The 14,676-nt window shown below is 35.0% G+C and overlaps 1 protein-coding gene across 4 annotated transcripts in view; it reads left to right on the top strand.

Annotated features, from left to right (window-relative positions):
* ZDHHC21 (zDHHC palmitoyltransferase 21) overlaps positions 1–13,652 on the top strand; it is a 56,478-nt gene extending 42,826 nt beyond the window's left edge. For 3 of the 4 annotated variants that reach the window (XM_080819603.1, XM_080819601.1, XM_080819602.1), the window contains exons 6-8: positions 1,921–2,037; positions 12,250–12,293; positions 12,841–13,648. In XM_080819603.1, coding sequence (XP_080675729.1) covers positions 1,921–2,037; positions 12,250–12,293; positions 12,841–12,973 — 294 coding nt within the window. In that variant the 3' untranslated portion in view covers positions 12,974–13,648. Of the gene's footprint in view, positions 1–1,920; positions 2,038–12,249; positions 12,294–12,840 lie in introns of all 4 variants that reach the window. The other variant, XM_080819600.1, reaches the window with a different exon arrangement.
* The last annotated feature ends 1,024 nt before the right edge of the window (positions 13,653–14,676 follow it).

Raw genomic sequence — 14,676 nt, 5'->3', positions numbered from 1 at the left:
ATTTGGTCATATATGGTATTTTTATTACACCAAGCTCTACTGTAACACCATATGTGCATTTCTGAAATTCACCCTACTATGCAAAATTATGCAGTGAAAACCACAGAGCTTATGGGAAGAGGGAGGCACAACACTCAGAAACTTTGTCAGTGACACTCAGAAGGGTCAGAACCTAATAAAATCAGCAGCATGGTTTCACACCTGTTAAATAGTTAAGAAATACACAAATACGATACTGAACTTGACACTTCACCTTAGAAGAGAGACCTGCTGTGTTGGTGTGGCAGCGGGCATCAGACAGGTTGCAGTAAGTGATGGAAGGAGGGTCATCTGAAACCTGAGGGAAAGTTGCAATAGCAGGTGTGGGTGAGTGCGGTCCCTAACACAGACGGTCAGTTGCGGTGGTCACTAGGTGTTCTGGAGTCTGCATGCGTTTTGTGTATTCCCGCAGGCCTTCGTTTAGCTGGGTGCGGTCTTCCGTGTTCATTTAGGGTTTCTCGTGGATGAAGTCACACCCAAGCAACACAGAATTCTCACTGTGCTCAAGTTGTCGTTTCACGTCCTGACCCCGTTGGAACAAATTCGTGTTTTCAAACAGCAGTAGAGCAGGACTTCCTGCATATAATTTCTTGTACCGTTCGTAGCTCCATCTTTTCATCGTCCGCGATTTGGAAGGACTCTGTGGCAGGCTCTTCTCACTGAGCATTTGAAATGACTGCCTGATTTCTGACTGCTGTATGAACTGAGTGGTTTGGGTATAGACTCCGATTTCTGCTTGAGTCTGGTGGGTGGTCATTGTACTCCACCGAAAAGCATCAGTTCTTTTGTTTCAAGCAAGCTCCTTATGTTCGGTGACCTCCGTATTTTTGATGTTGCTACCAGGATACCCTTAAGCCTGAACCTGATTCAGTGTTAAAAAGGCATGTGGGTGGTTATGGTTTGGGGGATCCTTCCGTTCATCTGTTGCTTCTGTCCATGTGGAAGTATTACTGCACACCTTAGCAGCGGGAGGTTTCCAGAACTCCATCTCACTGCTCTGGTCTGTCTGCTTGGTTACAGAGAAAATGAAGTTCTTCTTGTTTTCCTGTCTTTCCACCACTTTCTTGGGTTCACTTTTGAGACACTCATTTTTATGCCGTGAGCCAGGAAATCAGCGTTCCTCACAGCATTTACATTTCTCCTTCCTGTCTAGGCATTGCTTGGTGTTTCCACAGTCTTCTGCATGCATCCCTGTTAGAGCATAGATCACACTGTTTTGGAGTTTCATGAAGTTGGCTTCTCTCTCTAAATAAGCTGCAACTTTTTCAGGGCATGGACCATATCTTTCTCATTTTTACTTTTTTCTGTTACTTAGCGCTGCGCTTGGCAGTGGTAGTGGAGTGGATGGATGGGTGGATGAAGTAGGCTTAAAGAGAACTTGTCCACATGATCCCATGATTAATATTTCCCCCTTGTTTTGACTAAGTGACATAATCTCGGCTATCTTGGTCACCTGAACTTCAATACTGTGAATCAGGCTTGTGCATTCAACTCTTTAGAAGTATAATAATAAAATTTCCTTTTGTGTAACCAAAGATTGTACACTGTATGTTTTGTTTGTGTTTTTTGGAGGTTTTGTTTTCTTGTGGTTTTTGCTACAAACAGTAAATAAGTGTGGCTAATTTGCAACTTTAAGATTGAGGTTTTTCGACACGAGAGCAGTAAAAATCCTATTTTTTGGTATGCTACTATAAATTAAAAGCAATTATTTTTGAAATTTTCAAATATTTATATAGTGATTAAGTGGAGTAAACTCAAAAGGGGGAGAGCATTTTTTAAGATAATAAGGAGCAATGTTATGGGTTAATTCTTGAGTGTTACTGAAATTATAAGTAACTTTTCAACTTGTTTTTAAGTCTTTCTTTTTTCTTCTTCTTATAGGACCTCTTTGTTTTTAGACATGAATTGGCCATAATGAGACTAGCTGCCTTTATGGGCATTACTATGTTAGTTGGGATAACGGGACTTTTTTATACTCAACTAATTGGCATCATCACAGTAAGTATATTTTTTTAATGTAATGTATTTATGAACACATTTCCTAATTATGAACCTAATCCTAAGTGACAGAAAGTTTAGATATTAAAGGAGAAAATTACCACATAGTCATTTATATATTTTCATTCCCATGTGCCGTGTAATTTTAAAGTAGTGATAATCAGTGTACAGAGTATATATACTGTTTTGTTTTCTGCTTTTAAAAATTTGCATATTCTATATGGCTACAGATTCCATGTTTATAGTTTTTAATAGTTGGATATACTGTTTAGTGACTATGCCATATTTTAATTAATAGTTTTCTTGTTGATCAGCATCTAGTTTGTAATCTTTTTTTCTATATTACAAATAAAACTACTTTGAACATCTCTTTTCCTCTTGAAACTATTTAAGACTATTTAAGATAAATTCCAAAAAATGGAGTTGCTGGTAGAAACATTTTATTAGTAATTGGGTCTTATTGTTATTTTTTTTGCATGCATTTATTAGCAAAGTAGGATTTATCACAACAGAGAAGTTTAAAAAGTGAGAAAAATTACGTTGCGTAAGGATGTACAAGTTTGGTAATATGCTGCATTGTAAAAGATGTAGGGTAAGGTTTTCTCCTACATAGTTGATGGGGATAAATTGGCATAATCTTTTTGAAAGGTGAATTGTCAGTGTGTATCAGACCTTAAAACTCAGTCATTTTGGTCAACCTCTACACATTTGTTTTATAGAAACTATTTGTTGATGTGTGTAAATAAGCATGTATGTTAAAAAAAGATCCCCACTGTTATATTCTGTATAGCATATGTATTGTGTATGTAAACATAAGTGTTTATCAGAATATGTTCAGTGAAAACAATGTATAGTAAGAAAAAAAGGTTATCAAAACTTACTATGAAGTAACAGTAATCAAGAAAGTGTGCTACTGACACAAGGATACACGTATAGATAAATGACCTAGAATTGAAAGTCCAGAGATGTATGTAAAAATAGTCAATTGATTTTCAACATGAGTGCCAAAACTATTCACCAGGGAAAAGAAAAGTCTTTTCAATAAATGCTGCTGGGATAACGAGATATACACATGCAAAAGAATAAAGTTGGGCCCTTACCTCACACCATATACATAAATTAACTAAAATTGGATCATGGAGCTAAATGTAGGATCTAAATTATAGAATTCTTGGAAGAAAACATAGGAGTAAAATTTGGAGTAGGAAATAGTGTCTTAGATATGACAAGAAAATTACAACCAAGAAAAAATGGATAAATAAAACTATAAACTTTTGTGCTTCAAAGTACATGATCAAAAAGTGAAAAGACAGCTCATGGAATGGGAAAGGATATTTGTAAATCCTGTGTCTGATAAGGGGCTTTTTTTTTTATCTAGGATAGAGAACTCCTATAACGCAATACTAAAAACCAGCCTAATTAAAACATGGCCAGAGGATCTGAATGCATATTTGTTCAAAGAGGTTACACCAATGGACAATAAATACATGAAAAGATGCTCAGCATCACTGGTTATCAGGGCAATGAAAATCAAAACCAGGATGAGGTGCCACTTCACACACACTAGGGTAACTGTAATTTAAAAAAAAAAAAAAGGTAATAACAAAGATTGGTCCGGACTTGGAGAATCAGAACCCTTACACACTGCTCGTGTGGACAGAAAACAGCCCAGACAGGTAACAGTCTGGCAGTTCTTTAAAAAGTTACACGTGGAATTATCATTTCATTCAGCAGTGCCTCTCCTAGGTGGATACCCAAGAGAAATGAAACATATGTCCGTGCAGACATTTGTACATGAATATTTATAGCAACATTATTCATACATAATAGCCCCAAACTGAGAGCAGTCCAGGTATCTGTTAGCTGACAAACGGATATACAGAATGTGGGATATCCGTACAGTGGATCTTACTCTGCCGTAGAAATAAGTGAAGTACTAATACATGCTGGGAACACGGAAGAACCTTGAACAAGTCACAAAAGGCCCTGTGTTTGTGGGGTTCCATTTATATTAAATGTCCAGAATAGGCAAGTCTGTAGAAACAGAAAGGAGGTTAGTGCTCGCCTGGGGGTGGGGAGCTAGCTACAGGTAGTGGTAACTAGCCTTGGGATAAAACTGGAAGAACGCAATCAGAAATGGAGGGAAACGTACCTCTTGTACAAACCTGTGTTTGCATACTTTCTACGGTACTCATCATAACCTTTCCTCCCTAGGTTTTATAGGAAAAACACTAAACACACAGGAAATTATAAAGAATTTTATAGTGAATACCCAACCACCGTTAACATTAGAATATTTGTTTTATCTCATGTCTGACTGTCTGTCGATCTGTTATATGTTTTGATACATATCAAAATAAATTGCAGGCATCAAATTGTTCACCATGCAGATCATTAATAGAGCTTAATGCTTATTTCCATTTTTTTTCCCTTCATGTTCTTATTGGCTGTTCATGATTGCATAATGTCTGTTCAAATTATTTTTATATTGTTATTCAGCTTGAAATATTTTCTAGTATCTCGTGACTTCTCTAATGATGATAAGTATTAAGAACAGTGGTGAAGATTAGAGTAGGTCTTTGCCTAAAATCTTTTCTCTACTTTTACATTAATTCGCAATTACTTTATAGTCTGTCTGTAAGTCATGTCAGAATTACCAGATTATACTTGGATTTTTTGAATTTTCACTTTTGGATTTACCAAAATCATTGATATCTATTTATATACCCCAGAATGAGAATTCTCAGATTTCTTTCACTATCTTATGAATGACTGGAAATGGACATCTGGGATATTGCTGCTAAGAATACCAGTTACCCATGAGGGCCGTTGGGGTTTATAGCTGGGGGCAGTAGGTTCTTTCTCACCCAGCAGCCCCAGAAGCTTCAGAGAGAGGGTTTGTTTGGCAGCAAAAGCTTCAAAATCTTTTGAGAATCCCCAGTCTGAAATTTGAGTGTTCACTTCTGAGTTGACCCTAAAGTTATCTATTGAATTTCTTGGTTTGGGAGGATGTGTAATATTGGATTCTGTTCTGACTCTATTCCATATTACCAAAGTGTTAATATTTTTCAAATTGCCTGATTTTTTCTTTTGTTATAATACTGAACAGCATTTCATTATCTTAAGATGAGGAGGTTGGTTCTGATGTTTTGGTATTTCTAAAACTAAGTAGAAACCACATTGGTTATATAATGCTTTCTTCAAAAGTTTCATTTCTTTCTGTATACATATAGTACCCTCTCAGAATACTCTGTACTAGACAGTTCTGATGTTTGTAGAAATTATACATTTGTGAAACATTCAAAAAAGAATGCAGTGTTAAAGTAGACATTTGTTAGCCCAGTCTCTACTCACCCTACTTCCTCTTGAATCCAGGTATTTTGAACAATTATAGTCAACTTCAGTTCCATTTACCTGGGTTTTCATAGTGACCTTCTAGCTTCACTCTTTTTGGATTAAGAAAAATTCTTTTAAGGTTTCCAGCATGCACTCCTCCTCACATTGATTTAAGGCTCTTTAAAGCTTAATTATTTAAGGTTTTAAACCTCAGTATTAATTTTAAATCTAATGAATTATTAGTAGTTAAATAAAATAAAATTTAATATTTTAATTAAAGTTAAAAATATAGAGACTGTGCTTACTTTTTTTTTTTTAAATACAATATGCTTGCTGTTTTCATTTTATGAAAAAAATTAAGACTGTCCATAGGAAATTTCACACCTGGACATGTTTCTGTCATAATTTGAATCCATGCATCTCTCACAATGTGGAAGAAGTGATGAATTTGTTAGGTAGCATAAGAAAGACAAAGAGGAAAAGCAATCACAGTAAATTTAATCCTTCCACTGGAGTCTTCCTCCTCCCCTATTCCTGTTCCCAAAGACCAGGAGGCATTTTGGGAAAACACCGGTAGGAGTATTATTTCATTATATAAACTATGTCATTATGTAACTTGAATATAGTCCTATTAGACAACAAACAGGCAAAACGAATGCTTTTTTAGGTTTAGATTGAGGCTTTGAGGAAGTAGCACATCCGTTTTCAGTAATTTTTCCTCATTATTTGTTCTTAGAATAAATAAGTCATTTCTTTCCATGCAAGAGGGAAGATTCTGTGGTCTTATTGATAGTAGAAGTTAACAGGATAATCACAGTAATGATTATCTGATGTCGTTTTAGAGTTAGCAAGAGCAGATTATCTGTGACCCAGATAAAATAACTAGAAATTAAGTTTAAAAACAGTGGATTTCTAATCTCGTTTCCAAGGTTTAAAGATTGCAACACAACCAGATGCTTCTGTGGAATAGGCTAATCTTCAGCCCAGATTTAAAGGATTACCTTTGATTATTTTTAGATTTCATTTTAGACGTAGGTTTAAATATATGTTTGTGTCTTTTTACTAAACTCAGTATTGAAGTTAAAATATTTTCAAAGCAATCTGCTTTGACGCATTCTCTATTTAGGGAACAGATTATTCTAATTACTCCTTACTTTGCCTGTTTAGCCTTTTTCTGTTTCCGAATGAAATGGATAGTGATGTTGTTATTCACGTAATTGATGTTGTCAGAATCTCTTATTGAGCGGTAGTCCACACACAGCCAAGAATGATGTCCATTCTGATGCGCACTGATACTAATAGTGCTGGGTGATGGTATTAGTCATGTTTGCAGTCCCTGGGCTTGGGGAGAGTTCCTCAGGAAGTGCTGTAACAGCTGGTCCAGCGCCTTCTGGTGGGGTTCTGACAGGGAGCCATTGTGTACCATGACACTGCTCTGACAGTTTATCTCAATTTTGTATACAAGCATTTTTGTTTTCTGGGCACCGTGGAGTTGATATAATAGCTTAAGCTTTTGATGGCGTCTCTGGAGCATAGAGAGCTTTTCTCAGTTGTGGTGAGGTTGAGGGTAGGGTGCGGCATATTTAGCTGTGGTTTTGTGCTTTAAATTCTCAAAGAAAAAAATGGAAATTTTGCCTTTGCTTTCATAGGTACTATTGTTGAACTCTTACTTGAATCACTAAAGACGGCTTAAAGTAAAGCTTTTCAAATTAAAAAGGGTGAAATGTCTCCCCTCCCCCCAACATGATTATTTAAATAAATACAAATAAATACAAAAAGAATCACAAAGGCAGGGGTGACTTAATTTTCATTTGGTTATCTTAGGCAATGAAAAGTATCTTCTGTTCAAAATGTGTTCAATTAGTTTAAATGAGATTGTCTATTAAATAGCATTCTCATTAGTCCGACAATTAGTGGGCTTACCTGCCTTTTACTATGTACCCAGAAATGTAGTCCTGAGATTATTAATCCTTATAATTAAATTTTGCCAAGTATCCCACCAAATCAGTGTGAATTAGCATCTTTCAGTATAGCCTCTGTACAAATTATGTGTGGTTTACTCAACTCCAAATCAGCATTGCAAATATGGAAATCATTGCTAATTATGCTGAGCCCAGCTCACTTAACATTTTTATAAAGGGCGCTCTGTATGGCGTTTTCTTTTCTGAATTATATGTTTTGTTTAAGAAAAACAAAATGTATTTCTAATAGAGTACTCCTAGTTGTAATAGTGGCTTTTAAAAATCTAGAAAAATCATTAAGATTTTAAGTGCCATTTCTTATATGCTTTTAATATTATACACAGATATTTCTTTGAACTTTGAATATGTAGAGAACTTTATAGAACCTAGGTTCTCCCTTTCCAAAGAATTAGTTTAAATACATACTAAGTTACATTGCATGGTAATAAAACAGCATTCTTTTAAAAAATGCCTGCTAGCATCAAAATTATTTTGTGTGGGATTGGATTGCTTTTCAGCATAAATGTGTTCGTTTGTGAAAAATAAATTTATGTTATGTCATCTCTCTAGCTCAGTGTCATAACCTCCTTGTATTTCTGATAAAATTACAAGTAATTACAAACTATTTAAATCTATTGTGAGAAGTTCTTCCTTAGGAATACTGCATTTTAATTTTCTCAAAGCATTACTAATTGCTTGAGTGATTAAATTGATGCTTTTTTCAGTAAAGAAGCTAAACATTTATGAGTTTTCATTTTACTTGCATTTTTACGCAAACATTCATTTTATTTTCTCCTGTTCTGAATCTACATGAATTTTTGATCTGACTTTAAAACATTACTGTAGGATTGGCAAAAACACTAAATCCTGTATTTATAGTTAACTTATGAATCTTTCCCACAATGATTCGTAAGCTTCTCTGTCACATTTTGTCAATACATTAGTTACTCCCTAAGTCTCAGCCAGAGAAGCACATTAGACCATCTTACCAGTACTGGTAACCAAAAATCTTATTGAAAGTATAAGTTTGTATTAAAAATGTAAGAGTAGTTGACCTGGAGTGTTGATTGGGAACATGGTTTCCAGCTGTTTCAAATATTTAGCTTAAGGCTTACTTATACAATATGTTATTGTATGTAACCATTCTCTCTGACATTCTCTGTGTATTTCTGTACAGTTATCTTGTGTACTTGACTGCTTTCACTAGACTGTGAGCTCCTTGATGCTAAGGACTGTGTCCTTAGTAATAGCAATAGGTCCTTGGTAAATTTTCGATAGGTGGATAAATGAGTATATGATCTTGGTTTATATACCCAATACTTGTTTTTTCAACTGGAGTATATGCCCTTTGTGAATATTGGATTTTATCTGTGTAGTCTCCTGTAGCCTCTGCATTTTATCTTTCGTTATAAAATTCACCTTGTAGAAGTTATATTCTGAGGTAATTGAGATATTGTATCTCTAAGCCCTCTCAAAAGAGGGTATATATAGTAGGAAGCAATATCAATGAAAAGTATAGTAGGCAATATCAGGAAAAAGTAGGACTGCCATTTATTGAGGCCATATTAAGGACTCTAACATATATTAACTCATTTAATGCCTACAAAAATCTATGAGTAAGGAATGATTATTTGAAAATTGAGATACAGACTTTTAGTAAATTTCCTAAGGTTTTATATAGCTGGGAAGTGGCTTGATGAAGAGAAGGACAGGAATTATTTTGGAAAGAGATTTTCAGTGACTATATATATGTAAGATCTACTGCCTTCTCACTTTGGTTCCATGAGTGATTAAATGTTCGTGTGAACTCCAGATCTCTGATAAAAGATATAGCTCTTTCTCTTTTGGAGATCAATGCTTAAAGAACCGATTATTTCAAATGAGGACTACAGTGAGTTCTGACTTCAAAGGAGGAGAGTGAGCTATGATTAGCAGGAAATAGTCTCTCTTTAACTTACCTTCTTAGATTGAACCTGAAAGATCATTTCTTAGGGTAAGATCAGCCCCAGGAGAAGATAAAGTATTGGTTGATAAACTAGGAAAGGCCCATATAGGTCTTGCTGTTTCCACTTTATTCTTTTTTAGAAAATAAACTTTCCATTTTTAAAATAAGAAAGCAGGGCTGCCTGGGTGGCTCAGTTGGTTAAGCGTCCAACTCTTGACCAGCTGAGGTTGTGATCTCAGGGCTCTGAGGCCAAGCTCTGCATTTGGCTCTGCCATGGGTGTGGAGCCTGCTTACGAGTCCACTCCCTCTTCTTCTGCCCCTCCCCGCATGTGCTTGCTCACTCGCTCTCAAAACAAAATAGGAAAAGATTTTCATGTATCTCTTAGTTATGCAGATTGATAGAAGTCTTAGATATTTGGGTCATTAAACCCATCATCATGGTGTAAATATTTTTCTGGAGGTAAGTTATCCTGATTGTAGACAACATATTATAAAAACTTGTTTCTTATTCTTTGACAAATGCATTTTTTCTGGATAGTTGAGTTTTATGTATAACTAAGTATTTATAAATTATGTTTATACTCCTCAAAGATGGCAAGTATCTTATTGGTCATTTCCTGATGGTCACTAAAGGTATTGACTCTTTTATGCTGAATGAAATTACAGCACCGAAATCCATTTTAATTATTTGTAGTTTGTTTTTTCTAAAATAGTCCACATTTCCCTGCTTTGCAACACACACACACACACACACACACACGCAGTATATTTAACCTCATTTGGCACTTTCGGCATTAACTTGTGGTTTTCAGTGTTCTGCCATTAGTAACCCTCTCTCCTCCTCTGGTTTACAGATCCTATTGTGTTTACGAATGTGATAGCATGTTGACTTGTGTTGTTCTGAGCACGTCCTATAAGTGCCAGGGACATGTTTATGCCATGTTTGGCTGTTCAAATACAAACTGCATTTTCTTTTCTTATAACAGTATTCTTGATAGCTGAGTTTCAGAGAGAGATAAGCATTTGCTGTTTCTAGAGGAAAAAAGAAAAAGCAAGCCTGTTTTTGGCTAGCCTCGAAAATCCTGTTCACAAAGTCATGGTAAACATCACATTCTTTGATAGAATAACCATCTGTTTATGATGACTTAACAGGTACTATTCTACTTATTTCTTGAACCAGATTCTGGAAAGATGTCAAAAGCACTTGGAAATAAAAGCTTTTCCCACTTGAAATCTAAATCCAAAGTCTTTGAAGTTGATTCTTTTATTTAAGCCACATATAAGTACCTCAGAGTTTCAACCAAATTGTAAACTTAGGCATAGTAAAAATGTGCTATAATACTAGGTGTAGTAGTCTGACTCTGTAGTCGCCTTCCTTATCCCGAAACAGTTTGTAAGTATTATCCACAACTGTGATTTGAAGCCATTTACTTACCTGTCCTAAGAGCACTTACAGACCTCTGTCCTGTCTTTTCCTTTGCCTGGTTGCACAAGCTGCCTACATTGTTCTGGGGCAACGTGTCGCCCATCAGTGCTAAGAACCTGTTCAAATTACTTCATTCACTTTCCAAACAGATGTGGAAGCAGAGGGCCCGCTTTCCACTAAGCCCATAATCAGCGTTCTCATGTATTTGCAGACTGTGTTGTCACAAAGTAAAATGTTATTTTGAGGAAATTATGCAACAGAACTGAGGAAAGTTAATTATAAATAGACTTGTCATTGGATACCATGAATTTCAAAGCATGATAGGAAAACTAATGAATATGGAATATGTGGCTAATCTACAATCTTGTCACAAATTCCCAGGGAAGAGGGAAATGAAACACTGCTATTGGTGACTTTGTCGTCTAAAAAAATAGATTTATTTTCTCATATGTGGGCTAACTATAGTTATTCAACTGTTCATACATTGAGAACTTAATATTGTGAGCTGTTGATGTAAATGCTATAAAGAGATTTTTAAAGTCAAATGTTTTTTATTAGTATCATTGGAAGAGAGGTCTACAACCAAAGAAGTTCTTGGGATTGGAGTGGCCACCCCAGACACTTGCATGTTTCATAACTGCGTAGTCCACCGGTCATATGTGAGCAAGCTCTTGAAGTAGAGGATAAGAGGAGGGAAACTTCTCTGACTGTTTTTCATATATTTGAAAGAACGTATTTTCTTTTGTAGTACTTTGAAGTCTGTTTAAAATGTAAATAAGTGTCTAAAATAAGATTGTGTCATTTGTGTTTTGGTTATCTGGCTATTACTTACCAGCACAGTTTCTCAGCCTAGCAATGGATTTTTCTCTTAATGTAAATGAAACCAGCATATCTAGAAACTCTCTTCTCTTTGTTGAGTTGTTTCACTTACCTATTTGTGTTAGAGCTTTATAGAAAGCACATAAGAAGAAGTTGTATTATTATGAAGATACTGCTTTTTCTGTTAAAGAAATAGTTTCACTTTCCTTTTCAGAGTGATAGATGCTGTAATATGGCAAATGCATAGATTGCCTTGTTGGATTGTGTTTGTTTATAGAAGTCCAGAACCAGTAGCCTTCTTGGGCTCTTTGCAGTTTTCTGTTCATGAGTGCCTTTAATTCATCATTTTGGTATTTATTTTCTCGTGCATATTCACTGACAGTTGAATTAAAAATAAATCCTAGACTTTTTAGAAGAATTATCAAAGAAAGCAAATGTAATAAAAGGTTATATTTTAATAAAGTGAGACTCCTACAATTTTTGTGAAGTTTTGTAGTTGAATAATTTTTTTTTTTTTTTGGCACGATGTAATGTTCATTCTGTTTTTGTCAAGGGGATTTCAGCAATGTATGCAGTTAATTTAAAATTCTTAGTACCCATATGTAAACTGTTTAAATCTTTAGAATATTCTCTAAATACGATGAAAAGCCTCATAAAGTAGATGTAGACTAAAGCCTTGATAACTTTGTTCCATCTGAGTATAATTTTTCTTTAATTTTTGATAGGATACAACATCTATTGAAAAGATGTCTAACTGTTGTGAAGAAATGTAAGTATAAACGTGAAGTCCGTAGTGCTCTTCTTTAAAAATGGAAACAGCTGGCCACATTTGAAAAATGTGTACGTGTAGTGGCAAGATAGCATAATGCTGGCTTTTTCTCAGGGCCCTGTCTAAGGCCTGAGCTAGGCAGGCATAATCCAGTCTTCCAGTAGGGGTCTTCAAGCCATGCTAGTTTTCAAACAAAATAAGTAGTGATCCTTCTTGTTCCTTGTCTAAGTAAAGTAAGTTAAATTATTTGTCCCGAAAGTACATCAAAAGAGATTTGCTACTGTGTTGTTGACACACATTCTGTTAATCCCGAGATTCTCCTCTGCTTCAAAAGTTGCCCTAGGTTGATTGACGACACAGATACAATATCTGCTCTCCAGAGTTAAAACTCAGCTGCATGCCATAATGAAAGGAAAGCTGTATTTGTGATGCTGGGACACAATTCATCAGAGTCCAGTAATGGATCCCCAGCCAACCTGTATTGTTTTAGCTGACTGAAGTACACCATGGGAGTGCTGTCTTTCACTAATAATGCTGTCTTCTGTAGATCGAGGCCCCGAAAGCCATGGCAGCAGACCTTCTCAGAAGTTTTTGGCACTCGTTGGAAGATCCTGTGGTTTATTCCTTTCAGGCAGAGGCAACCACTGCGAGTTCCCTACCACTTTGCCAATCACGTCTAAACAGATGGATGGTGGGCACAGATGGGTCCTCCATGCTGGAGATGCGTTACAGGTTTTCTGATAATAGAACTATGACAGTCTTCAAGTCAATTAAAATACACCCACCAATCTTAGCCATCATAATGTGCCCCAGGCTTTATTTTAATAGTGATCTTGATCCTGTTGTGGGACTAATACGAGATCTATATTTAAGTTTTAAAGCATGTTTACTTTCAAATTAGCTTTCCACAGGGATTTCTTTAAATGCTTTTGTGATTAGACCCCAAGGCAGTGATTGAGATGAAATAATTGTACATAATTTTTTTTAGTACTGACAATGTTACAGATTTTAATTTATGGGAAATTTCAGATGTTTATTTAAATTTTTCACTCTTAAGCAGTACTAACCAAATCTGAATTTCATTCTTTGGGTTTACAAAAGTTGATACACCTTATATTATATGTAAGTTTTCTTTTTCAAATACATCATAATTTAAATAGCAATACTGCCTTTTATATGTGCTGCAGGATTTTTTTTAATGCAGCATAGATTGAACAACAATGAAAAACCAAAAAAAAACAACAGAAAAAGGGTAGTGTTTTCTTAGAAGTAGCTCTCTAATGTTTTCTGTTTTTCTCTTCACCAAAAACCAAAATAAAAACACCACTAAAATAAAACACCAACTACCTACCTTATTTTAAAGGAAAGATGAATTTTTTCTCCATATTAACTTTCCCACTTCCTTTCCCTACACTGATATAATTATTGGTTGTTGTTAAAATAATTGCTCCAAGGCAGAATTTTTGACCACATGGGCATGTATTCTATTTTACCCTAAGATTTTGATGAGCAAAAAGGGTAGAGAATTTGCAATAATTCCACAGGTACCTTTTCTCGTACAGTTATATTAGAATGAATATGTTTTTAAAATGCTAGTGTACTAGATAATATATAATGTACAGTGTAAAGAGGAATATTGTGCTTTTAAAAAACATATATATATATATATATATACTTTTTACTTTTATTTACCTACTAGTACATCTAAAATTACACATTGAAGGTTTATATGTAATAGATATTGACCAACTAAATAATGAAATTTTATTTGTAGGAAGTTGCTAGTAAAAATAAGTAAGTAACCTTTGTGTACCTATAATCACCCAAATCAAAATGAAATTTTAATCGGCCAACTATAAATTTCGATTGAGAGACCGTTTGTTAGTAGCTAATGTTAAGAAATGACCTTAAAATAAGAAAACATAAAGATCTATATTTACCATTAGCTTATACAGATTTAAATGGCTAATGGTGATGGTCTCTTGGAAAGCAGAGAAGATCTGTGTGAAAAGACATTTAGCAGACTTTGAAAAAAATTCAGCTTTTACATTTTTTTCCATTAGAATACTGCAAAATCCATATATCTTTTTAGAAAACGTATGTCCTCACAGTCTTTGAAGATAAGATTGAAGGGGTCTGCTGTTCTTGGAGCATATCAATATTTTCCTTTTAGTTAGTTTTGAGAGTCAGGAGTCACACCTGAGAAATCATGAAACCGAAGATTTCCGTTGTCAGCCAGTTAACTATACTGTAGTTAGTTCCTCCAGGAATTGTAAATATCTTCTAAAATAATCGGATGAGCTGTTCTCAGAGATATAAATACCATGTCTTTTGTGTTCTGACTGCAGTGATTTATTATTTAAAAATGTAGAAGTGGCAGATG

The sequence above is a fragment of the Martes martes genome (assembly GCF_963455335.1).
Source record: "Martes martes genome assembly, chromosome: 12".
Taxonomy (NCBI): Eukaryota; Metazoa; Chordata; class Mammalia; order Carnivora; family Mustelidae; genus Martes; species Martes martes.
This window is presented reverse-complemented; position numbering and strand designations above follow the sequence as displayed.